The 26,399-nt window shown below is 49.3% G+C and overlaps 2 protein-coding genes across 5 annotated transcripts in view; one reads left to right on the top strand and one right to left on the bottom strand.

Annotated features, from left to right (window-relative positions):
• The first annotated feature begins 10,450 nt into the window (after positions 1–10,450).
• Positions 10,451–21,439, top strand: Gusb (glucuronidase beta). 3 transcript variants are annotated; one of them, XM_013148253.3, is made up of 12 exons: positions 10,451–10,702; positions 11,358–11,543; positions 11,772–11,953; positions 12,067–12,209; positions 12,680–12,867; positions 13,270–13,422; positions 13,795–13,973; positions 14,061–14,207; positions 15,196–15,280; positions 16,411–16,587; positions 17,649–17,784; positions 21,237–21,439. In XM_013148253.3, exons 1-12 carry the CDS (start codon positions 10,493–10,495, stop codon positions 21,260–21,262), a joined length of 1,812 nt encoding a protein of 603 aa, XP_013003707.1. In that variant the 5' UTR covers positions 10,451–10,492; the 3' UTR covers positions 21,263–21,439. The 3 variants fall into 3 exon arrangements, with proteins under 3 accessions (XP_013003707.1, XP_003465812.1, XP_013003708.1); XM_003465764.5 differs by lacking the exon at positions 21,237–21,439 and adding an exon at positions 20,144–20,428 and having other exon boundaries at positions 10,452–10,702; XM_013148254.1 differs by lacking the exons at positions 10,451–10,702; positions 11,772–11,953; positions 12,067–12,209; positions 21,237–21,439 and adding an exon at positions 20,144–20,428 and having other exon boundaries at positions 11,477–11,543.
• Positions 21,440–21,902: 463 nt separating this feature from the next.
• The window catches only part of Vkorc1l1 (vitamin K epoxide reductase complex subunit 1 like 1), a 66,039-nt gene continuing 61,542 nt past the window's right edge, over positions 21,903–26,399 (bottom strand). For both annotated transcript variants that reach the window (XM_063234458.1, XM_063234457.1), the window contains one exon: positions 21,903–25,657. In XM_063234458.1, coding sequence (XP_063090528.1) covers positions 25,468–25,657 — 190 coding nt within the window. In that variant the 3' untranslated portion in view covers positions 21,903–25,467. The remainder of the gene's footprint in view (positions 25,658–26,399) is intronic.

Genomic DNA, 26,399 nt, shown 5'->3' with positions numbered 1-26,399 from the left:
CAAATCAATCCAGCAGCTGCTAACAAAGAAGAATAACATATGATTGATTGGCATCGAAAAAGCAGGAGATACCACAAATGACATTAAAAACATGTTCAAAGACGTCATGAGCTTTCCTGGTAGAGAAAATGAATGTGACATACAGATAAATGAGGCATGTAGAACTTCATTAGCCGAGATCAAAGCAAAACAAAACGAGAAAACCCAAAATCTACAGCCAGGCATAGCACAGTCAAGATTCCAGAAATTCAATACAAGAATAGAATCTTAAAAACTGAGAGAAAAGAAACAAATCACATATAAAGGAAGCCCATCCATCTCACTGTTGACTTGTCTGCACAAACTCTCAAGGCAAGAAGAGGTTGGGGTGAAATACTTCAAGTTCTAAAGGAATACTTCAAGTTCTAAACACTTCAAGTTCTTCAAGTTCAAAGGATACCTTTGATGTATCCCACAAAGCTATCTTTCAGAAAGATAGTTCTGAGAAACAGACTCAGAGTTCATCTGATCGTAAGTGACCTCCTCTCATTTGCAAGGAGCCCATGTTTAAACAAGGCAACTCTTGTAGATAAAATTGTGTCTTCCAAAAGAAAGGCCAACCTGAGCTCCACAGGGAAACCCTGTCTCAGAAAACAGACACAAACAAAAAAGAAAGTGGGATTATTACCAGACCCTCAGAGATCAAACGGATAGTAAGAGAATACTAGGAACAACTGCTCAGCAAGGAATTAAGCACTCTGGATGACATGAACAACTTCCGTGAAACACACACATTAGCTAAATTGACACAAGAAGAAAAAGAAAACCTCAACAGACTTACAGGAAGCAGAGAGCTGGAATCATACTCTAGCCTGCAGCAAGAAACGATGTAGGCCAGATGGTTTTGCAGGTGAATTTTATGGAAGATCACTTCCTAGCAGATTCAAAAAGCTTGGGATATTCAGGGGAACTCAAGAAGAGAGGAGTTTGCCCAAGTTATTTAAAAGAGTATCGACACCATTCCTCCCTAAATTTGCCCATAAGATTGAAGAGAAGAGAGCCCTGCAGAACTCATTCTATGAGGCTAGCATTGGCCTGATTCCAAGGTGCCTTAAAGACTTCACCACCCCCGAGTGAGGGTGGGTTTGGAGTCCTGAAAACATGGGTCATTCATGTGTGCTTTGAGATATGCTTTAGATTTTTCCCTGTAAGTCCTGCAACTCCTAAAAATGGAGCATAGAACAGACTTATGAGCAGTGATGGGAGAGTCCACCTAAAACTATGTTCATAGTGTTCTGGGGAAAGCTTTCAACTTGCTGGTGTGCCATTGCACATGGCTGTGTCATCTGTTGTATTTCTGGACACACTGGAGGTGTTGACCTGTGTCCGGAGCCAGTGGAGCCTGCCATTCAAAATTCAGGTATTGTTTTTGCAGAAAATCTTAGCTGTGTTGTTCTGCCATGATGGTCTGCTCCAGGCCCCAGAGGAACCGAGCCAGGAACTATGGACAGAAGCCTCAAAATCCGTGAGCCAAATGAGTGTGTTCACCCTGAAACTTGGTCTTCGCTGTCATCGTGTCACATGATGGAAAGCAGACCCAGTGTGTCCACATGGCCTTCCGTGAAAGTATCACCCTTTCCCAGATGCTGGGGACTGGGACCTGCTAATCTCCTGGACCCTAATATTAAGAAGCCTGGAAACTCTGGCAATGGGTCCCTGGAAGAATGAGGGAAGGAGCACTTCCTGCTTCCTGCTTCTACTCCCTTTCATTCTTGGACTGTGTGTTCTCCCTGGCTGTCCTCCTGGGGGGCAGGAATCCAGATGTGCCCAATGTTTTCCCCAGCCATGCCTTCACTGAACCTTCCCAGGCCACTCCGCATTCCTCACAAGCCACAGACTTCTGAGTAATACTGTAAGGACAGTGGACTCTGGTCATGTCCCCATGGTCACACCTCTATCATGATAAAACAAGTCCTTTGATCTGAGGTGACACAGTTCCAGACCTTCCTTCCACAGATCAGAAAGGTGAATCAGAAAGAGGCACCACGGGCAGGGTCACAAATCCTCCCTCAGAACAGGGATGCAGAGCGGGGAATTTGAGTTACTGCCAGGGTGCTGGCACACAGCTGTTAGCCCATGTCCTAGGCACTTTTCTCATTGCTGACACAAAATACCAGTGCCCAAAGTGAAAGGAGGAAAGGTTTATTTAGCTCACAGTGTATAGAGGTTTCAGTCCACAGTCGGCCTGCTCCAAGGTAGGGTGGCATCGCAGAGGGACATTGAAGAATATGCAGGAGGCAGCAGAAAACAATCAGCAGGAAGCAACAGCAGCAACCCTGCTCTGTCCCTTACATCCCAGCAGGGCTACTCAGCCTTAGAGTGGGCAGCACTCACCCCTAGCATCACAGAATTAATCTCAGTATCACATCCTTAATGCCAGCATCGCACACCCTGAATCCAGCCACTTCCAAGAAGCCCCACCTATGAGTGCATGAGGCTTTGGTGGGCCAGGCACCTGGATATCACCCATTATATCCCACAACTCAGGGAGCTGAGGCAAGAGGATTGCCACAAGTGGAAGGTCAATCTAGGCTACATAGTGAATTTGCGGCCAACCTGGACTACATAGCAAGATCCTGCCTTATTATTATTATGATCTTTTTGAGACAGGGTCTCACTATGCAGTTCAGTCTGGCCTTGAGCTCACTGTAGTCCAGACTGCTCTTGAACTTGCAATGATCCTCCTGCCTCAGCCTCCTGAGTGCTGAGATTACAGGCATGTGCCACTAAGGGCCAAGACCCTATTTTAAAACAACAACAAAAAGAATTTGGTTACTAGTTCCTCTTGGGTGGGAAGTATTGCTCTCAGATGTGATATATTCTTATTTTAGAGTCCAAAAGAGTCCACGATGTATTGTGCCTTTTTCTTGCAGGTAGCAAAAGAATGCTGCAATAGTTTGTCCTTTGTCTTAGAGGGGATGCACTCATAGCACCAGGCCTCTGGACCTTGGGAAATGTCATTGATGTGAGGCTGCTGACACTTTGCAGGGTCCATTTTCTACCTCCGGAACGCATATGGCTCATCACTGCCTGTTGGGCTTGATTCAGCTACCCACATATGGCCAATCTGCATGGCACGGCTCATACAGTGTGTCAGTGAGGTGGTGTGGCATGTCATGCTCCTTGTGGACTACAGGATGACAGAGTTCCAGAGAGTTACTGTAACTCCAGAGCTAGGAAGGAGAAGGAAGAAGAGGAGGAGGAAAAGAAAGAGAAATAACTATCAAAGAAAGAAAGAGAAGGACAGACAAAGAGAAAACAAACACATTTGCCCTATTAGTAGCTACATGTGTGAGTTTTCCACTGCTGGAACAAGTAACACTCACAACCTAAAGATGAGAGGTTGCATTTGGCTTCAGTTTCAGGGGATTCGGTCCATGGCTGGTTGAGTCCACGGCAGAACCTTCATAGTACGAAGGATGGAGGAGCAAAGGTGCTTAGTTCATGGTGTCCAGGAAACAGGCAAATAGTACCAGAGAGGAAGGGGCTGGGGATCAAACACAGACCCAGGTCCCACCTCTGTGACCCCAAGATGCCCAGCAGGTGTTCCACGTGTCCTGGGCGGCTTCCAAGCCAGTCAACTGGACTTGGTTGAGCCTGCTAGGTCACACACTGGGATCAGCAGCCTCTTCCAGGAAAGACACAGCTTTCGTGCTTCTGCCACCACGGGGCGGGGGGGGGGGGGGGTTTGCGGGTCCTTCTGTTTTGCTCCCCATCACCTGTTGGGGACCACAAACTTTTAGTGACTGGATTTGTGCATTTTTCTATAGGATAAAAGAAGAACTGAGATTATTGGTATAAACCCTTCCGAGGTTTTTTTTATTGACTCTTTTAAGCATAAAATCATACATGCCTTTTTAAGTCATCACAGGATTATACTCTGGGTCAAGGTATTTTTAAACATAAGATTATTTATGTGCTCTGGAGTCCTTAGATGAATTGTCACTGTATATAGCTAATAAGTGGTGGCTGCTTTGGGAGTGAAGAGGTTAAATCTAGAGACATTAACTTTTTAGGCATTGTTAAAATATGATACTTGTCTCTGTTTTTTAATTTTTCTCCTGCATTCTTGAGACTAACAATCAGGACTCTTGGCCGAGTTCTCAATAATCACTGAATCAATGTATGTGGGGTCTCAGGGCTCAGCTGGGTGCAGTGGGGTCCCCCCTCTGGCACACTGATTTTTGATGGCCACTCCACTCTGCAGTGCCCTGGGGCTTCCCTCTTACAATGCTGGCCTGCAGGGTGCAGGAGAGGGGAGGCTGACAGGGCTTCCCCTTTGGCCTTCCCCAAACCTCCAGCGAGGCAGTTCTGTTGTCCATTTCCTCATTTCCAGCTGCTGCCAATGTGCTCAAGGTGTTAGGAATCTTCCACAGTGTAATAAGAGTGAGTCCAGGTGCACACCTGTCATCCCAGCACTTCAGGAGGCTGAAGCAGGAAGATCTCCAAATGAAGCCCAGCATGGGCAGGTTAGCAAAATCCTGTCTCAAAGTAAAAACTTAAAGAGGGCTAGGATGCAGCTCCCTGTGAAGGCCCTGGTTTCTATCCCTAGCATCCCACACACAAAGAAAAGAGACTGATTCTGTGTCTCCTCCCCCGCCTCTCAGAGTGTCCTCATACCATGTGATAAAGCCGCCCGTCCCTGGCCTTCTACTCCCTGTTCTGGCCTGATACACTCAAGGCCACTCTGTCACGGAAACCCTGTCACCTGTCATCCTGGCTTAGAGTGAGCTGTTTCCTTTCCTCAGGACAGGCTGTGCCGAATCTTCTTGCCCTGCTGAGCCCCAAGGAGACAAACTGGGGGAGGGTTTGGGGCTGGCGGAGGACCACCTTGTGAGTTATGTGTCCCACTGAGACCTGCGTCTCTGCTTTCCATCAAGTAGAGCCTATCTCAAGGGGGGCAAGGGTGTCTTCTTTGGTCAGAAGGTCCAGGAAATTCTGGAAGATCAAACTTTCAGGCACAAAGTGTGGTGTGGTAACTCACGCCTGTAACCCTAGCACTGGAGAGGCTGAGGCAAGAGGATCACTCCAAGTTCGAGGCCAGCTTGGGCTACGTAGTAAGTTCAAGGCCAGCCTGAACTATATAACATAACCTTGTGTCAAAAACGTCAAATAAATAAATAAACCAGAAAAAAACTCAGGCACAAACTCTCACACAGCCACATCCTGGGTCCCAGCATGCCATGGTTTGGGTCAGTGTTCCTCAAAGGTCCTTGCATTGCAGGATGGGATCCCAGCCCATTGTGCTTCTGGGAGGTAGTGGCCCCTTTAAGAGGGAGGCCTAGGGGGAGGAATCAGGGGGGTCCTTTCAAAGGGGACAGAGGAACCCAGGCCCCTCCTTGATCTTTGCTCTTTGGCTGGAAGGTGAATAGTTTTGCCCCACAGACCAGGAAGCAATGGGGCCAATCAATCATGGCCTGGGAACTCTGAAACTAGGAGCCTGACCAACCTTTCCTCTTTATAACTCCATTACCTCTGCTATTTGTCACAGTAGCAGAAAACTGACTAATACAAAGGGTCTCGCTCCTCCCATAATGGCTCCACCTCTAGGAGCTGGGACATTCTACAGTTAAACCCTGGCACTGGTATTCAGTAGTTTTCCTTTGAGATGAGGCTCTGCTTGGATGTACCTGGTGGCTGTCTGGCTGTCACACAGCATGCTGTCCAGTGGGTCAGTGGGGACAGCCTGCCATTCTCTTCCTCCTAGGTTTCCTGGCATCCGGTGTAAGCAGCTTATTTGACACCTCTAGAATTTCCTATAACCCAGTTTGGCTGTGTCCTGGCCACTCACATGGCAGTGTTTTTCTCCTCCCTGTGCTCCATGTCACTTTGCAGCAGGAGTGTCTGTTTGTGGGACCACAGTGCCAAGCACACAGGGACTTGCCATCCTCTGCTGATCACACAACTGGGGGCCTCTGCTGCCAAGTGAACCCAAAGGTCATGAGGTCCCCGAATCCCATCCCAAACGTCGCCTTCCTACAGCCATGTCCAGTTGGAAGCAGAGGTGAAGACATAGACTTAGGAGACGCAGCTGTGTATGTGGGAAGCGATCCCGGAAATCAGAAGAGTCAGCAGCGCTAGGGACAAGCAATTGCCGGGTCGTGCTGAGATCTGAGGCTCAATCTTTTGCACTGATAAAATTGTTTTCCATTGTGGACAAAAATTATGCAACCACACCTGTTCCTTACCTTCTGGGTCATGTGGAGAGCAGGGATTAGGCCTGGACTTTGGAGCCAAACTGACTTAGTTTCTGTAATAGGGTCACTTGAGCTCTCTGAATGTTTTTCCTCATTCAAAGCATTCCTGTGGGGTAAGCAGGGAGAAGTGCTCAATAAATGGGGGGGGGGGCAGCTGGGCACAGTGGCTCATACCTGCAATCTGAGCTGAGGCATCACTGTGAGCTTGAGGCCAGTATAGGGTACAGTTGAGTTCCAACTAGCCTGAACTGCATAGTGAGACCGTCTCCAAAATAAAACATGTTTATATATTTAGCAATGGAGGCTGATGGTATCAATACTGTATTTTCCCTTAATCTTGGACTTTCCAGCTTCCAGAACCATGAGTAATTTCTATTGTTTATGGTTTTCTCGTCTATGGCGTTTTTGTTACAACCTCCTAAAAGACTAAGTCCAAGGGCCCAAGGCCTCCTTGGATTTTTGGGGCTGTGTGTGTAGGCAGCAGGAGAATGACTTGGACCAAGAAGGTGAAGACGCTGGAGGACCACCTGGACAACACTTCCTGAACAAAGATCAGTTATCTCCACTTAGGCTAAAGCCGGCCCTCTCTCCATGTACTGATAGGTACAGAGCTGGCTAAGCCATTTCCTTTTCTCTTCAATTGGTCTAAGCAATGTAAATAGGGCTGGCTGAGGTGCTGATGTGTAGTCTTTGAAGCTCGGTCCCTGTTTCCCCCCTCCATGACTCCATCAAACCATGGTAAAGCCTAGTGGAATGAAAAGCCATGGCTCCAGGGCTGTCACCTGGGATGAGCCTCCAGACAAGAGGCTGTGACTTCCCAGGGCAGAAAAGGTTTGCACAGCAGAGCTGAAACACCAGACCCCAACACATTAGATGCTACCTTAGCGGTGCTATGCAGATTGGTCTTGCTGCATGCTCTTCTCCCTGCATATTGCAGAGGGGTTTTCTGGCCTCCTGCCTAGCCCAGCTCACAGCACTCAGGTAATTCCCACCATTCTCACAGTCACTCATCCTCCAGCCAGTCCCTTCACAAATGAATAAAATCCGGGTCGGGCTCTGGGTAGGAGCTTTTGTTCCATTCAGCCTTCATCCTGGCTGGACTTAGGACCCCGTGGCTGCCCATAACTGTAAACATTCTCACCGGGGGTTGCACTGGAAGTGGTAGATTGGAATTAACTTGTTGAAATCCCAATAGCTTTTCCATGGAATTACAAATATAAACTCCCCAGACCAAGACAAGGCCTGGGAAGGGCTCTCTGTATTATTGAACTGAGTAGTGAAGCATTAGGCCAGGGATGAGCAGAGTTTTCCAGTCATGGGTAAAGAGGAGGAGCTTCTGGGATGAGGGAAAAGCCCGAGCTCCAAACCCTGCCAGTCACCCAGGAGTCATAAGGAAGGGACTGGGAGCTGCCTCAGTCTCGGGAAGTTTGGGGAAGGGCTCAAGGCAGGGATGTTCAGCAGAGGTGAGCAAGGTTTTAGGCAGCTTCCGGTTGGGCTCAGCTCAGAAGGCGGCTTGAGCATTAGCATCTCAAGGCGGGGGCTTCTTGGTCATTCAAAGGCTTGGCCTGGCCCAGCTCGAAGATCTAGGTCCATCGCATGAACGGCCAGGAACCAAACAAGCTAGGCCAACGAGGTGTTCAAAACGTGTCTGAGGAGCTGAGGTGAGGGGCGGGCTGGGGGTGGCAGCAGATCCTGAGGCCATGTGCCCAGGAGTCTACAGTGACCCACAGGGCTGTGGGATGCTCATGCTGTCCCCTCACGGCCTGGTCTCAACACACTGGGGCCTCCTGTGGCTTATATTTGGGCCCCACTCTGCCTACATTCACTCCCCGGTGACACCAACCACTGTCAGTGCTGGCGCTGCCCTTTGATGCGCTGGTGGAAACCACGCTCCTGCGCATGGCACGCAAAGAACACAAAGCGCATGCGCATGCAGGAGGGGCGGGGAGTGGAAAGCAGCAACATTTATAGAAGGCCCGGAGAAGTTGTGCTGAGGGCACGTCTGTACCAAGATGGGTACAAATAGAAAAGCGCTGTCAAAGTGACAGGAAAGTCAACGTCCTGCACCCAGAGCACAGTGCCCAGCAGCAGCTGCCCATAAATCAGGCTTTATGAATTTAAAGGCTCTGCACATCCGCCCCGGTGCGCCCCACTGAATCTCCGGGTGTGACTGGCAGGGTGCTGTGTTATCTCAGGGGCTTGCAACAGAAATGCTTGTCCCAGAATTCACTCTAATCTTAATTACATGCACGACATGTAGCGCATATTTATGAGCCTTAATGAGGTCAGAGGAGGATAAAGACCAAACTGTCGGAGACACGCGTGGCATGCCTGCCACAGCCTACTGTTTGTATCACTGAAAACACTAAAAGGTCGGTCGTCACTGGGCCAAGAGATCCAACACGAAAGTCCTCTCACCTGGAGCATCAGAGATCTCCTGGGTTACTGTTCCTTTTTTTTTTTTTTAAATCTCTCACAACAAGGAAAGTGTAGAATGTCTTAGGGTACTGTTTAAAATTAAATGTATGGGGCCAGGATTTAGTTCAGTAGCAAAGCACCTGCCCTCCAAGCACATGGTCCTAAGTTCAATTCCCAGTACCAAAATAAATAATTAGATGGATTGAAGGGAGTGACTTCCTCCACTCCAGTGTTTTTAACTATATTCCTGGCTTTGGAAATTTCCATTTCCAGATTGAAATACACATGAATACAGGGTTCACAATCCCGGAGAAGGAAGTGACCTAGTGGATGGGCTTTACTGACCACAGTCTGGCTCCCAGGCTCACAAGTTCAGAGGTTGAAGGTTTTTTCTCCTTTCTCTGTCTCTGGGTCTCTTTTCCATCCTTCCTTCTTTTTCTTTCTTCCTTTCTCTTTCTCTTCTCCTCCTTTTTCTTTAAAATACACGTCTTGCCCATTTTTTGGACACCATTTTGGGGGCTCATTTTTGGGGTACAACAGGATCAAACTTATGATCCTTTTGTCTCAGTTTCCCAGAGTGTTGATATAACAGACAGCTAAATTAGGTGGAAATATTGTAGGCAGTCAGACAGGACTAAATCCCTGAAGAAAGTGCAGAAGAGAACATGTTTCAACTGTGCCTAGAAGCCAGGCCTCAAGATAAAGATGGAATGACCTCGCCTGCATAACTCCCTGATGTATAAACAATATAACTATACTTGATATTCTAAATAGGTCCCGGTGATTCGGGTGGGTTACCAGGATCCTCTACTCACCTCTTTCCAGCAAAGGTCCTGGTTCTTCCCAGAAGCACTTGCTTCATGACTTGCTTCCCTCTTGGATCAACATTACCTAAGGGACTCCTTGGTCTCTTACTTGCTGATCACAGTTTTTTCCCACGTTGTACTCACCTGGTGATTTTATACCCACCTCATGATTTTGTTCTGTAAAATTTCCTTTAAGAAGTGGGCTCATTGGGAACCCACTTTCTGGGTCCCCTAAAGGAGCTGTTTCTCTCCCAGTAAAGTTTCTTATTCTTAACCTCGGTCTTTCCTTAGAAATCATTCTTTGACTTTGGGAACTACAAACTCGGCCTCTGGGACATCTACCAGGCTGAGAGTTCTATTTCCCTGATATCAGTTGGACGCCCTGTACCACTGGATTACAAACCGCTTATTTTTATAAGCGTTTGGGAAAAGCATTATACTTTTGCAGCTCCTGTATACAATCTTCCTGTCGTATCTTCCTCCCTTTTCAATATCAAAGTCCGAAAGCTGCTTTAGTGAGCACGAAGCCAGAGCAAAGCAAACATTTGTGCAACTCGGCCAACGTCTGCATCCCCTAAGGACTTAGGGGCCCCACCTCCAGGCCTTGGCCTTCACCCCGTATCTTTGGGTAAGGCAGACCCAAGGTCTGCAGGAGGCGTCTCCTGGTCCCTTCCGCGGCCCCGCTAGGCTGAGAGGTCGCAGTGTCCCTGCGGCCGAGAACTTAGGAGGTCCCGCCTTGGGTACCTCATCTCTGCCTAGCGTCGGCTAGGGAGAATCAGTCCCTGGGTGGGGAAGGCGGGGACCTGGACAAGTCCGCGAGAGGGCGGTCTGAGTTCCCGCCCTTTTGGGATGGGCCAAAGGGCATCAGAGCCCTGACGTCTCAGGAGCCCTCTAGTTCTGGCGCTCGCCCCAATCAAAATGGCGCGAGAGGCTTCCGGCCAGAACACGTGACCCGACCCGAGGCCCCGCCCCCGAGGCCCCGCCCCGCGCGCCCGGCTCAAACGCGGCGGCTGGCGGCCCGGCGCAGGAATCATGGCCCGGACGCCGGCCTGGTGCTGGGCCGCGCTGTGCGCGCTGCTCTGGGCGAGCGCCCTGGCGCTGCAGGGCGGGATGCTGTATCCCCGCGAGAGCCCGTCGCGGGAGCGCAAGGAGCTCGACGGCCTCTGGAGCTTCCGCGCAGACCTCTCCTCCGCGCGGCGCCGCGGCTTCGTGGAGCAGTGGTACCAGCGGCCGCTGCGCGAGGTGCGGGGCCCCGAAGCCCGTCAGCCTGCACCCCGGGGCTGTCGGCCCGGCGGAGGTGGCAGTCACGGGCGTGGAGGCGCGGGGCCGGGAGGGGAGCTGAGCCCGCCGCGCTGATGCGGGCACTCTGGCCCCGGGATTCCCGTCTCGGAGGAGGAGACCACGCCGCCGCGAGCTCCCTCTGCCGCTGCCCCCGCTGCCCCCACTGCCCGGCGGCAGGTCCGGGCCGCGTGCACTCTGTTTCAGCGCGGCCGTCCAGGGGTCACGAAGGAGGAAGTGGAGCGGGGGCGGGGTGGGGGGCACTGTCGGCCCAGCCAAGACCACACTTTCCTGCGTGGCTGCTGACCATCTGCCGCTTAGTCAGGGTCTGGCCCTTCCTGCCTCGGGCAGGCTGGGCAGTGGCCTGGCTCGCCCTTGTCTGTGGGCACCTCGGCCCTGGTGCTCTGTGCCATGAGGAAGTACTTTTGTGCAATCTAACACCAGCCTACAGTCTGGCGCGTGAGCCTGATGAAGTTATGTGACACCTGTTCAGCCAGTAGCGTATGGATAGTGTGCCTCTGAGCCGGGGCTTGAGCGAGGTGCTGCGGCTACAGTTGCCAAGGGCAGTGGTCGGGGAGGGCTGAGTACCCAGACCTGAGCCCAGCGCTTCTTTCCCTAGTCCGGTCCCACCCTGGACATGCCTGTGCCGTCCAGCTTCAACGACGTGGGCCAAGATGGGCAGCTGCGAAACTTCGTGGGCTGGGTGTGGTACGAGCGGGAAGTGGTCTTGCCCGAGCGATGGACCCAGGATCTGCGCACAAGGGTGGTCCTGAGGATTGGCAGCGCCCATTACTACGCCATTGTGGTCAGTGCAGGAGCAGCAGGCAGGGAGAGGGGCTGTCATGGCTGCGGAGCGAATGCAGGGGTGCTGTCACCTGCCCACCTGCCTTCTGGGCTGGCCCTGGGGGTTCCACACTGGAGTCAGTGTCCCGGGTAGGGGGAAGGGGTGACTGATCTCCTTGGGAGTCCCATCCCGTCACTGGGCCCTTCCACTGTCCTCTCCCTCTTCTCCCTGTATCTCCTATGTCCTCAGTGGGTGAATGGGGTCCATGTGGCAGAGCACGAGGGCGGCCACCTCCCTTTTGAGGCCGACATCAGCAAGCTGGTCCAGACAGGGCCCCTGTCCTCCTGCCGTGTGACCATCGCCATCAACAACACCCTCACCCCGCACACCCTGCCGCCAGGGACCATCCTCTACAAGACCGATACCTCCAAGTGAGGGGCATCTCCCTGCTGGACAGGGACAGGGTGGCCTTAGCAGAGCCCAGGCATGGGGGCTCGGGAGGTCAGGGAGACCGAGGACCACTGGGCATTGTCCCCCACCCTAGGTATCCCAAGGGCTACTTCGTCCAGGACACAAACTTTGACTTCTTCAACTATGCGGGACTACACCGGCCTGTGCTGCTCTACACCACACCTACTGTTTACATCAATGACATCACGGTCACCACAGGCGTGGACCAGGACACTGGTACGTTTTGCTGGTGGGAAGTGTCATCAGCTGTATCCAGAGCAGCTCTGATCCTTGTTTGGAAAGCTCCCCCAGAAAGGAGAAACATGCTGTCCGTGTGTTGACCTCCACAGGCTTCCATCCTGCTAGGAGCTGGCAGGGGCCTCACTGTGAGGAAGTGGGGCCCAGGAGGAAGTGGGGTCTTTCCCCACAGTGCTGCAGTCTGCCCTCACTGCACTCTGAGCTCAGGAAACACCTGGCCTGGGCAGCTTCACACCTGAGCAGGGCCCTGTCTCAAAATAAAACATTTTAAAAAGGGCTGGGGACTCAGCTCAGTGCAAAGGCTCTGGGTTCCTTCCTCAGTGCCAGAGAGTCACCGGGAAACAAGTGGCATCTGCTGGGGGTTGGGGTCCAAGGGAACCTCATGAAGTGGTGGCTGCAGGGTGACCCAGGTCATGACCCCCTTTCAGCCTGGATCTTGTTTCTTGTAGGGCTGGTGAATTATCAGATTGTCATCCAGGGCAGCCAACACTTCGAGCTACAAGTGCGACTCCTGGACATGGAAGGCAACGTTGTAGCCCAGGGGACAGGAGACGAGGGCCAGCTGCAGGTGCCCAATGCCCACCTCTGGTGGCCTTACCTGATGCACGAGGACCCTGCCTATCTGTACTCACTGGAGGTAATGGTGGTTCAAGTCCAGGACTGAGGGAGGCCTTTTGCCCCCATCGGGTGGCCCAGGACTAGCAGATAGGTGGGCAGGGTCCCTGGAGTACTCTCAATTTCCTGCGCTTAATGGGGAGGCCAATCTTTGAAGAGCAGGCCCAGAGGGTCAGAGCTAGGGATTATGATTGCTGCATCTCTGTTTGTAGCCCCAAAAGTGATCACAAAGGTCCTTCCCAGCTCACTGTGATATAGGGTACCTCACTTGGGAGGCTGAGGCAGGAGGATCACTTGAGCCTAGAAATTCAAAGCCAGCTTGGACAACATAGCCAGACCTCATCTGAAAAAAGCGGAAAAGAGGAGGGGCTCCTCTGTGCTGGGGCAGCCTGGGTGGGCTCAGGCCTGTCCATGGCTCTTGAAGGTGAGGATGAAGGCACAGACTGGGATGGGACCCATGACCGACTTCTACACGCTTCCCGTTGGGATTCGCACTGTGGCCGTCACAGAGAGTCAGTTCCTCATCAATGGGAAGCCATTCTACTTTCATGGTGTCAACAAGCATGAGGACTCGGATGTGAGTTGGGGGTCCCAAGCCCCTGCGTGGGGTGTTCCTGGTCATTTCCTTCCCCCTTCTCCTGGCACCCGAAGCCACGGAGCACAGCTTGGCACATGTAAGCAGACTGCTTCAATCAATAAGCCTGGTGTGGTGGTGCATAGGTGTCATCCCAGCACTCTGGGAGGCTGAGGCAGGAGGATCACAAGTTCAACCTCAGGCTGGGTAACTTAGTGAGACCCGTTTCAAAATAAAAATTACAAAAGGGTTGGGGATGTAGTTCAGTGCACTGGCCCTGGTTCAGTCCCACACCATAAGGCTTCTGCACAGGCTGGGTGGGCAGTGAGGTGCGGCTTCCTCAGTGGGCGGGGCTCACTGTGCTGTGCACCCTAGATCCGGGGCAAGGGCTTTGACTGGGCGCTGCTGCAGAAGGACTTCAACCTGCTCCGCTGGCTGGGGGCCAACTCCTTCCGCACCAGCCACTACCCCTATGCAGAGGAGGTGATGCAGCTCTGCGACCGCTACGGGATCGTAGTCATCGACGAGTGTCCTGGCGTGGGCATTGTGCTGGCGTGAGTGCCTGCCTCCCGTGCCTCTGTGCCCTGGGGACAGTAACCCCTGGCGGTGACACACTTTCTCCCCTCTCTGCCCTCGTGCAGTGAGAGCTTCGGCAACGTGTCCCTGCAGCACCACCTGCAGGTGATGGAGGAGATGGTGCGGCGAGACAAGAACCACCCGGCGGTGGTGATGTGGTCAGTGGCCAACGAGCCCTCTTCCTCCCTGCAGCCCGCAGGCTACTACTTCAAGTGAGTTCCCTGTGCACCCCGGCCCTGGCCTGGCCTGGCCTGTACCTAGGAGCCAGCGGAGTAGCTTTGTGTGCTGGGAGCCATGCGGTACCCTGCCCTGCAGCAAGCTGGTCCTCTGTCACGAGTCTCCTCTCTCTCCTTGCTCTGCCATTTCCTGGGCTAACTGCTTTACATGCTGTGCCCCCTAGTCTCAGGATGCGCTGTGGCCCCTCCCTGATGCCTGCTGCCAGTTGTTCTCCCCTGTGTCATCCTTGAGCCTTTTGTGTCCCCTCCCCCAGCACCAGCAAGCGCAGCCTGCCTAGCAGCATAGCGGTTTGCCATGCATGTTCACGTCGCACCCTTCCCAGCCTTGGGGAGCTTTTTTTTAAAAAATTTTTTTTATTATTTAAAGATAATAATTAAGATATTTTATTATTAAGATAAAAGAGGACATAACAACATAATATCACAGGTCAGAGCAGAACAATTTAAGCAACATAGTGTTTCACCTCAAGATAACCCAGCATAACAGTAGCTACCATAGTGTCTCTTTCCTTGAAATATTTGAGTATAACTTCATATATTATAGCATCAAACACAACATGACAGTGTAAAACCATTCAAGAGAATGAAAGTATTACAGGGTATTTAGAACCAACTAACAGAAAATGAACAATGGTTTCTATATTATCTCCTTGTCTATAAAAAATTTTGTTTATACTATCACATATAATAAAATCCAATAAGATACAACCCTGTTTTGTTTTTTATTTATTTGTTTTTCTCAGCCATTGAGTACCTATTTTGAGACAAGATCTTGTTAAACTGCAAAATCACCCAGTCTGGGCTCCACCTTGGGATCCTCCTGCCTCAGCCTCCGGGGTACAGGGATTAAAGCCACTCTGTGGACAAGAAATCGGGTTTTCGGGGAGCCTGGGGGCAGAGGACACCGGTAGGCCAAGAGCCCCACATGCTGATGGAGCCCTCTGTCTTCTGCCCTCTGTGACAGGACGGTGATCACCCACACCAAAGCCTTGGATCCCTCCCGGCCAGTGACCTTTGTGACCAACTCCAACTATGCAATGGACCTGGGGGTGAGTTGGGGTCCCTGCTGCGTCTACTGTCCCCCAGGTCTGTCATTCAGGTCCCCCATGCCTGGGAGGATATGGTGTGCCATGCTCTGGCTACAGTGCTCTCTGGGCTGATAGCTCCCCTCAGGCGGGTGGCATCTAGACCCAGGGAGGCTGTTGCAGAGCAGTGGACACTGTTCATACTTGGCACTGGCACCTCAGCTTAATGAGGGCTCAGAAGTTTATCCGCCTGGCCTTCTTGAAACCTCTGATCAGCAGAGTTGCTGAGTGAGCTCTCCCGAGTCTAGAGCTCAGGACCGCGATTGGGCGTTAATGAGTCCTGGCCGAAGCCTGAGTTAAACTCCCCAGTGATTCCAGTGACAAAGCAGCTGTGAGAGCCACGATGAGACAATGCTGACTCTGGTGCAGAGGCCGTCCGTGCCACATAGCACTTCGAGGCCCGGGGCTCCCTGCCTGGCCTCACAGGGGCTGAGCTGAAGCTGCACACACAGCATTGGGAAAGTACTCTTCAGCTGAGAGGTAAAGGAAGTGATGAAGCAGCCACACCACAGGAAGAGAAGTGGGCATGGATGACAAACCGAGAGCCAGGCGTGGTGTCGCATGCCTGTGGGGCCAGCACTCTGGGAGGCTGAAGCAGGAGGTTCGAGAATACTGAAGAAATTGCAAAGCCAACATGGGTGTAGACAGCCTCACACAACACCCTGTGGATCAGCACAGTGGCGGGGCTGAAACCATGGTGGCAGGAAGTGGCCTGTGATAGGTGGCACCTGGTCTCCCCAGGGCCTGCTGGATTTACGTGGTCTGTGACCCGTGGACTTCCCCAGCTTTCTTCTCCCTGAGTCCTTCTGCCACCGCCCAGAAAGGGGCTGTGGTTGCGGGGAAAGACATTGGTCCCAGCGCAGGCTTTGGAGATGAGCTGTGTATGTGTGTGTGTGTGCGTGCATGTGTGCATGCATTTGTGCGTGTGCATTTGTGTGCGCATGCATGGAGGGGCGTTGCCAAGGATTGAACCCACGGCTTTGCACTGAGCTGCGTGCCCAGCCCTTGAGCCCAAATCATCTTCCGCCGAAGGGACGCTGCTGCTAAGTGTGCTTCTGGCCTTTGCTCCTTACAGGCTTGTGGTTCTCGCGCAGGTCCCCTACGTGGACGTCATCTGCGTGAACAGCTACTACTCCTGGTACCACGACTATGGGCACTTGGAGGTGATTGAGCTGCAGCTGCGAACGCAGTTCGAGAACTGGCACCGTGCCTATCAGAAGCCGATCATCCAGAGCGAGTACGGGGCCGAGACCATCCCAGGACTACATGAGGTGAGCGGTGGGCGCTTTGCTGCTTCCGCTCAGTCCCGGGTCACCGGCCTCCCTCCCACTGCTCCAGGGTCTGGCATATCATACATATGATCTCCAGTTCCTCATCAAGGGGCAGTTCACGTAACAAGCTAGTCACAGCTGTGGAACTTGGTTGTTAGATGAGGCCTGTCTGTGCTGTGTTTTCCTGGCTGACCCAGAATGCCATGGGTGCTGAGAGTAAAACAGGGACCTAGCCACGGATGCACAGGTGTGTGCTCCTCCTTGAAGAGGTAACGGACTCCAAACTGATGGAAATGTTCCCTGTCTGCACTGTCACATGAGGCTACTAAGGACGTGAAGTACGACTGAGTTCACTTCCAGTTCGTCATGAATTTAAACAACCATGTGTGGCTGGTGGCTGTCCTATCCGATAGGCAGGTCCATTTCCTTTAAAAGGGAGAAAATTTCCATCCTGCTCCACCTCGATTTCACCTTGGGAACTGGATCAGAGGTGCCTCCATCATGCAGTGGCGTTTCCAGGGCAGCTCCTGGGCTTTCTAGTCCTTCTCGCTGGAAAGCAAGCGAAGCCGGCAGGGTTTTGTTCCCCTGGCCCCACTGCTGGCTGTGCCCTGCTTCTGTGCTGTTCACACACGCTCCTTGCGGCTTGTGTCTTCCTGCCTCCCGGTGACATTGCCTGTCCTGTTTATCACTGTCTCGGTGCCCATGGGCTGCAGACGCAAGATGAGCTGCCCCAGACCAGCTAGGGTGAGTTTGCACTCACACCACTCCTCCAGTCACACACTAGCAGCTCCTTGAAACCGGAGGTAGAGACGTGCTTTGTTACTCAGTGTAGTTTAGCTTTAAGACTGGCGAGATGGGAGAGTAAGACAAAAACTGCCCTCACCCGGGTTACACCGTACTCCGCTTTTTCACTGTAGTACTGTGGGAAGCCCCACGAGCAGTAGCCACGGCCCACTGAGAGGGCAGATGTTTTGGTTATTGTCAAGGGCACCATTATTTTTATCTAACGTTTATAGTTCTGCTGGTTCTGAGTGTCCAGTTCTCTTGGCCTTGAACCCCAGGACCCACCTCTGATGTTCAGCGAGGAGTATCAGAAGAACCTGCTGGCGCGGTACCACGCAGTTCTGGATGAAAAGCGCAAAGAATACGTGGTGGGGGAGCTCATCTGGAATTTTGCCGATTTCATGACTAACCAGTGTAAGTGGCAGCGTAGCTTAGGAATCCTACTGATTCCGAGCTTTTTAGGTTGGCTGTTCAGTTCTGGGTTTCTAAGTGTGAGAATACTGGAAATTAAAGGTTTAGAAAATGATTTAAGCAATGAAGGCTGCATAGAGAATTTCCCAGGAATAGCTGTGTTTCGCAACAGCAAAGCAATCTTGCTTCTCAAATTATTTGTTGGTGAAAAAGCTAATGGGAGCTGGGAGTGGTGACTGGTATGTCTATAATTCCAGCACTCAGAAAACTGAGGCAGGAAGATGGAGTCCAGGCCAGCGTGGGTGATATAGCAAGCTCAAGGCCCGCCTGGACAACCTAGCGGGAACCTGTCCCTAGCAAACGAGTCTCCTGTCCTGAGGCCCGAATGGCTGTCTTGCCTTACAGGAGCGCAAAGGACAGTGGGACCTCAGACTGGACCTGAGTCACCCATCACCCAGGATAGGGTATAGTGCCTGAGAAACCTAAGATACTGCAGTCTGTTTTGTTACTGAGTTTAAAAAGCAGCCTTAGTGAAAACAAATTCCAAAGCACTGGCAATGCGGGAGTGTTTTAAAGTCTTCTCAAGTGGGGATAGACAAGGGCCACTCTAAGTTCCAGTGGAGTGTTTCCTGCTTCCTGTACACCTAGATTTCTAGCCTTTTTAAATACTTCTTGGTCCTGGGACTTGAGCTCAGGGCCTTTGCACTGAGCTCTGTCCCTAGCCTTTTTTAAACTTTGAGACAGGGCTGTGGATATAGCACAGTGGCACAGTGCCTGCCTGGCAAGCACAAGGTCCTGAGTTCAATACCCAGTACCATAAATAAATGAATAAATTTTGAAACATTCTTCCCAGATTTGCCCAGGGTGGACTCGAAATGTGTGATCTTCCTGCTTCAGCCTTTTTAGAAGGCTGGCATTACAGGTATTCCCATCATATCTGGCCTAAGTTTTGTTTCTTGACTTACTGCAGACTTAGGTCCCTGGTAACATAGGATGGCAGTTTCAGGGAGTGGGGAAAGATACGGCCTGAGAATTCTAATATTTTGGGGAAAGACAGGCTATTGAGAAGTTGAAGTGTCAATTACAAATTTGAATGGAAAGGGAATAAATGAACAACAAAAGACTAGATGGGAAGAAGTATAGAGAACACAGAATGAGGACGCAAACCCATTCTCTGCTTAGCAAGTAGGATCACTGGCGTCTGGAAAGGGCTGGGCAGTTTTGTGGCTATACAGTGATTAAGGAGCTGAGCAGCTCTGAGTAGTGAGCCATGGACAGGTGAGAGGGGACAGTAGTCGTCACTGTCAGGATTTCCTGGATGAAATGCTCCAAACTCCTAGCTCAAGCAGCTGTGCCATCAGGAGGCGCTGGGATGGGCACTCACCGCTGGGCCTGGCTGGACGCAGTCCTCAGCCTTTTGGTGGGAGGACTCTCCTTGCTTTTTAACCTTTTGGTTCAGCTGTGGGTTCTCCGAAGGACGGCGGGGGTGTGCATAACACATGCAGCCTCCTGATAGGCCTTGGCCAGCTTTGCCCTGGCAGAGCAATTGTCAGTGGAGAGGGCCTTATGGGAGGCTGGCTCCAGGCCTGTGGAAGTCCCCTCTGGGTTTCCAAGAGACAGTGCTCATAGGGCCACACCCATTTCCAGGGTAACTGTCCCACCCCTGTCATCAGACAGCTGGGCACCCATTTCCTAAGCCTCATTTGCAACTAAAAGATAAATTTTAAAATTATACCCCTGCCGAGTATGGTGGCACACAGCTTAATATCAGGGAGGCTGAGGCAGAAGGATCATCAGCATGACTTTGAGGTGGCCCTGGGCTACCTAGTGAGTTCAAGGCCAGCCTGGACTGCAGAGCGAGACCCTGTCTCAAAAAACCAAAATAAATGAATAAATAAATTTATTTTACCACCTTGCAGACTACAAATTAACATACCAGGAAGTAGTATTTAAGAACTACTAGTGCATGCCCACAGTCCAGTAAGGCTGAGACAGGAAGATTACAAGTTTGAGCTCCACTGGGCAATTTAGCAAGATCATGCCTCAAAAATTAAAATGAGTAAGCCAGAGACTTAGCTCGGGGGCACAAGCACTTGCCTGGCAAGCGCAAGGTCATCAGTTCAATCCCCAGTACCAAAAAAAAAAAAAAAGAAAAAAATTAAAAAGGGTTGTGGGGGTAGGAATGTAGTTCATTGTGAAAGCCCTAGGTTTAGTTTCCAGTTCTGGGGACGGGAAAAGCTAGCCAACAGCCATAACCTCTGAGCAGACACTTGTGCTTTGTGCCCAAGTTGTCCCATGTGGCCCCAGGTTGTCACATCAGTCACGTGATGGGGTGACTTCCTCCTCCCACTGCATTTTTCAGCACCACAGAGAGTCGTAGGGAATAAGAAGGGGATCTTCACCCGCCAGAGGCAGCCGAAGAGCGCAGCGTTCCTGCTGCGGGACCGGTACTGGCAGCTGGCCAACGAGACACGTGACCCCAGCGCAGGGCTGAGGTCCCTGTGTTTGCAGAGCAGCCCGTTCACCGTATAAGGCTGGGACTGCCTCTGCTGCCAATCACTTGCAGACTGAAAACACGTCTGGTTTGGACTTTAGTGTGCTAGAAGGGGGTGTTACAGGTGACAATAAAGCTTTTCTATAACCTGAACAGAGTTGGCAATGAGTGACTGCCTTTTGGCCGTGCACTTGGCTCCACTAAAAAGTACAGGAGACCATTTTTGTGTCGAGGCCATCCTCTTGGCCTTACCTGTGTACACATGGGCCACTGTACTCTCCAGGAGCCTGCCCCCTTGCACTAACAGACTGGAGAAGTCGTCACATTACAGGGGTAGGGTAGCCTGCTCACCAGGGTCAGCAGCTGGGCAGGTCTACACACATGAGGCAGGTGTTGGCACTGGACTGGGCACTCCACAGTGACCACTTCTCCTCGGACATGTTCCAGCCTAAGCCCCATTCTAGCTGGATGACAGGTGCAAGGAAGCCACTTCAGGCTGGCAGCCTGGTCATGAGCATTCCTGTCCCTGCAGTCCACTGCCTGTGCCCAGAACGGTCTCTCCTCAAGGCCTTGCCCAGCTCCTTTGGGCTGCACGGTGGGAAAGCTCAAGTTCCCTAAGGACAAGTGTTAGCTGGTCAAGACTCAAGGCCAACACACCTCGGAAAGCACCACCAGCTCACCAGCTTCCATGCTCACCAGCAAGGGAGACAGCCACCCATGCCACTGCGGTGACAACGCTGTGCACCACTCTTATGTTTATCTCCAGGCCCCAACACATCTCACCTTAGAGCTTCCTTTCCAGGCTCCATGAAAAGAAAGAGGGAAGATAATTTTGCCTAATCTTATTAGGAATCTTACGACCATTTTTATAAATAAGAGAATACAGTCGGTTGAAATAGTTTAGTTAGGAGTTCTAGGGCACCATATTTCATGTTACCACTGAACTCTTAATTTCTTTAAGGTAATCAAGTATTGGATTCAGTGTAATGCCAAAGACCAGGTTGGACATGTAAGGCCTGTAATACCAGCACTGAGGCCAAGACAAGAGGATCGCTGAGTTTGAGGCCAGTGTGGGTAACACAGTGAGTTTGAGGTCAGCCTGGACTACAGTGAGACCCTGTCTCAAAAAACAAAAAATAAAAATTAATGTCAAAGAATATATAATGCTCTTAAGTTGGCAAATGTTAAAAATATTAAAGGTAACAAACACAAATGTTTTACAAATTAGGAATAAAGTCCATATTGTAGGTCTTAAGGTTCTAGCATAAAATACATTTGTTCTAGTCCATGAAGTACTGACATCTTTAGAGGACCATAAGAAATACTAAAAGGAAAGCTATGGGAAAACATTTTGCTTAGCACATTCTGTGTAAGCAGTAACATCTGTCATTCATCCTTGACCTGAACACATTTGATAAATCCACAGGAACTACAAGAATTAGAGTCCTTGAGAAATCTGTGTTTTCTGTAAGTTACATGTGGTTGAAAAGAAAAAGACTCACCCTGAAGGGGTAAGATCATGGTATCGACTTCCAGCATATGTTAAAGCTTCTGAGGGAATCCCAAAAGACTTCACTTTAGCTTTTTAAAACTAAATACTTCGGTACAAAAATGATGGCCGCACAACTTCCACAGGTAACTTCTACATTTATTTTATACCAAAAAAGTTATGTGCAACAAATAAACATTCTTACATATTTACATTTGTTTTTGTTTACCAGTTAGCAAAATGGTATCCTAAATCTCTGATAAAGAATATTTCTATCTATATTAAAGGGGAAATCTGCCCAGTGAACTCCATTTTAAATGAACATTTACTCAGGAGCTTAAAGCACTAATAATAAATATTTTTGATGGAACATACTATATAGATCATACACCTAATACTTAGGCCATGCTCAGTACAGTTTGATACTTTCACCTTTCTTGGACGAATTTGTCCGAAAGATGTTTAACCGAGTGGCTGGGACTTACCCTTACTGAAGGGTGGTTCTCACAGATTGGGAGTCATAAGTGCTGCCCTCAATGTCTGAGTAGAAATGTTGCGCCCGTACTTGTGCTGGAGGACAGCATAGGACAGAGGTCCAACACTGGGCACAGCTCTCCAGACAGGTGCAGGGGCAGACCAGGCTCTTCGTCGGTGTTCATCCAACACTGACTTTCCAGATGAGCTCACCTGTCCTCGGTCAGCGGCACCAGGCAGAGCAGCCCATCTAGGTACAAAGTGATTGCTCAAGATGTCTTTGCACTTTCTGAAGGCCAGTCTTTTGAAAATAAATACAAATGAAAAAGAAGCAAATAAAAGCCAACAGAGAGTTCTGGTGGGTCCAAAGATCCTTTGTACCAAATGAAAAATCTTTTGTCTTTTTGTATGAAAACAATCAATGGTTTTAGCATCCTTTAATAATAATGAATTTAAGGAGAGGCTACATAGATCAAGTCAGAGTGATTCCTGGTGCACAGCTAGTTAAACCTGAGTTATTTCAGAAGTTTACCCTCACTGATATCAACTAGCTGAAATAACCAAATGAAATCCTCCAAACCACTTAGACTCCCTAGAACTTGTCATCTAACCATAGCTTCTCTTATTTCTTCAAATATTTATGACTTAAGTAAATAAGAAGCTTAATTTGTTGCGAACCACTTCAGAAACATGAAGTGTGGAATTACTGCTAAGACCAATTTCCCCTCAAGCTGTTCTTCCACATAGGTGGCCAGCAATGCTGCAGTGTTTGAACACTCAGTTGGAAAGAGTCCTAACAGTCTTCAAGTTTGATAGCTGTTTCCCCACTTGGGGTGAAATCCAAGGTGCAAGGAGAGCCTAAATTCCTCCAGGGCGGAAGAGTACACAGCACGCGCAGGGTTTCTGTTACTTACTAAGACACTGGCATTTCGGGAAGTGCTATTATTTGCGGCAGCACCTGTTCATCTCTCAGTGAGAAAAAGGGTATGAATTCTATTGGGTCACAGGAATGTGGCAAAAATTTTATATACTGAAACAGTGGTTCCCCCAAGGCTTAGGAAAGCAAAAGAAAGATTTGAAGGGTCTGGCTGAACATTTCTATGTATTTTCTCATGTAAGAGTTGTAGATATTTGCAAGAATGCAACATCAAGACAAGCTTTAACTATACTTTGCTGATTAATACAAAATACAAAGAACAAACACTTGAAATTGGGACATGGGGAACTTGTTTAGCACAACTGCGATATATATAAAATCACAGAAGTCTCCATTGTTAAGCCATTTCCACTCTAGTTAGAAAAGAGAACCAGTCAACTGCCTTGGTAGAACCGAGTGCTCAGCTACAAGATGACCTTACTGTACAGTTCTCAAACATGGGGACTTGTCTCTTCACAAACACCAGACATTCAGTGCTTCCTAGAATTCTTTGACCACTTAAGAACACCAGAATAGTACATACAGAGTAAGACAGGCATTGAAATATTCACATTCATGGGAAAACATAAGCCTCGATGAAATCTGAATTAAGCTATCTTTTAGAAACTGGTTAAAACCCATTAAAAATTCATGACCATTCAGATTTCACACCTGCATCGGGCCACAAGACGTGCAATGTGTCAATTTTATGAAGGTTGTAAACTATGGAACAACTGCTGGCTCTACAGGTTTAGTTTACAGAGCAGAGCCTGTCTCCTCCCTTCAGAACGAAGGCAAATAAAGCACTCAGAATTTACCAATCTATTTGACTATTTTTAACATAATGATTACTTGGAAGCAAAAATCACTGCTACCACTTCTCAATCTAAGGAATAAAATGGTCACAAAGAACCTTTCTGGAGAGTGCAAATTTTCTGCTTCATGGTAAGGAAGGAAGGACACTTCTGCCCAAGTTCAACACACAAAATATTTGGTTTGAGATTTAAGACAGAAGGCACTTTTAACATTCTGATAGAAGATGTTAACCACAGAAACATACTATCACAATTTCATTCGGGCTTATTCAAATCTCCTCAAAAACTTCGTGCTGCCAGAAACAGCAGTGACAACATGTCTGCGTTTCACTTTCAGATACTTCTACTGGTAGGACTTTTCCCAGTTGAACAAACTGAGCTGCACATCAGCCCTGACATTTACAGATTCAATATTTGACTGAACAATTACTAACAATCCTTAGTGCAGAAAGAAACAATTAGGGAAAACACTATGGAGGTACCAGAGAGCAATCCTACCTACTCAGGCGACTGGGTTTATACTGGTTATTATCATAATACTGTTTGGTTGAGTGGCACCAATATCAAGGAAAAATATCTGCATTAAAAATTCAGCTGTATTGTAAGAGCCTGTACCTAAATATGCCATATTGCTAGTTCCAGTTTTTTTCCCCCCAAAGAATATACCGGTTTTCCCAACTTCAGTGTCCTGAAGTTCTCACTCATTCTCTAAGGCTGCAATTGATCCAGTTTTATGACCAGCCCCGAACTTGTCTTGGACATTTGAATACAGCTGCCTCCTTTGAGAACAAGGTGAGAGGGAATTCACCCCCTATTACTTCTGCTGTTGATGCTGCACCCACGGCTGCCAGTACTTCTCACAAGATGCTCTTTTGGGCTTATTGTTCTCACTATTTCACAGTCAGCGTCAAGCTGACCACTGCTCATTGCTACCTGCACCTAAACTGTACAGTAAGTTCTGCAGAGATGGATCCAATATTTCTACCTGTATGTACAAATATCACATAAATGGATTCTAGTTGAATCTACATGTTTCAATCCATCAGCTAAGAACATATTACATATTGTAAACATGGCAATATTTAATAGTTATCTATTCTAAAATATTTTCATGTCATGATCACATTTGTTATACCTGAAGTTGAATTTATACACATTAAAGAATTACTATCAATGGTTGCTCACTGAGGAACGGGGGCTGGGGCTACATTTTATTATATCAGAAACATCTTCAAAGTAAGGTTAAAGCTTGTCTTTGATTGGCTTGGCGTATCCTTTTTTGTGTCCATATTTAAAATGAAGATTGACACAGAAAATAGCTAGGGCCCCTTCTAATTTACAGTATCTTAAAAAATCAGTTTAAGATTCTTGGGGTGTTTGTTGTGAAAAAAACAAAACCGCTGTGAAATAAACTTAATGGAGAAAGGGATTTCAGACTGTCAGGAAGAGTCTGTCAGGTGGTCAGTCCTGCTTGGGTTGCAGCTGTCGCTTCCAGGCCTCATTCAAGTAAACTAGTCGTTTGTAGTTGATGATAAGAAGAATGAAGTTCAGCACATATGTGGTGACGCAGATGATGCAAAACTCCTTCAGCACAAAGTACAGAATGTAGGCCAGGTACAAAGACCCCACAACAGACACGATGGAAGATGTCATGAGGATTAAAGCTGCCACTGCACTTGCTGTCATGCCTGCAAGAGAAAAGAGAGGCTTGGCTCAATCGGGCCTCAACACTGGAGAGAACATCTGTGGTTTGCTGCAGTGCATGAATACTGATCTTACTGCAAAATTTGGAAATTTGAGAAGAAAAACTACATATCTATGTTGTTAAGGTTACACAGGTTGGCTTTACAGCACTGGTTCTACAGCTGAAAAGCTTTTTTATCAGTATTTCACATGAAACACTGTTTACTTCATAAGCGAGCCTTAGTTAAGAATATGCACAAAGCATGCAAGCTCACGAGCTCGTTACACAATGTAGCCCCAGCCCGCTAATGCCCTTGGTAGTATGGGAAACCACTCTTGGCCAGCTAGCCAGAACTGGGTCAAAATAAACCTGATGAAGAAAAACAAAGGGAGTTACATGCGCTAAGCCAGGGTTCTCAGGACAAAAAACAAGCTCAATTCTTGACTTTTATCTTCATCTGTATTGTTTTGTAATCTCTTAAAGCCAACAATATATGTATTTATTTTCAAGGCTAGAGGAGAAGGCAGAGTCTATTAAACTCCCTCTCTAACGGTAACAGGAAAAGAGTAAGAGTAAGTGATGCAGATTTGAAGATGTCAATCAAGGAGCATAAATCCTGGTGCCTGCTAGCCAAAAAAAAAAAGGTAAAGAGCACATGTCTACGGGCTGCAGCACAGCCGCAGGCCTCAGCTTGTGCGTGGGGTTGGTGAGAACTAGAAAACTGTGCTTTACTAAGGCTCAAGACT

The sequence above is a fragment of the Cavia porcellus genome, unplaced genomic scaffold (assembly GCF_034190915.1).
Source record: "Cavia porcellus strain 051 isolate PalLab524CR breed Dunkin Hartley unplaced genomic scaffold, mCavPor4.1 scaffold_23, whole genome shotgun sequence".
Lineage (NCBI taxonomy): Eukaryota > Metazoa > Chordata > Mammalia > Rodentia > Caviidae > Cavia > Cavia porcellus.
This window is presented reverse-complemented; position numbering and strand designations above follow the sequence as displayed.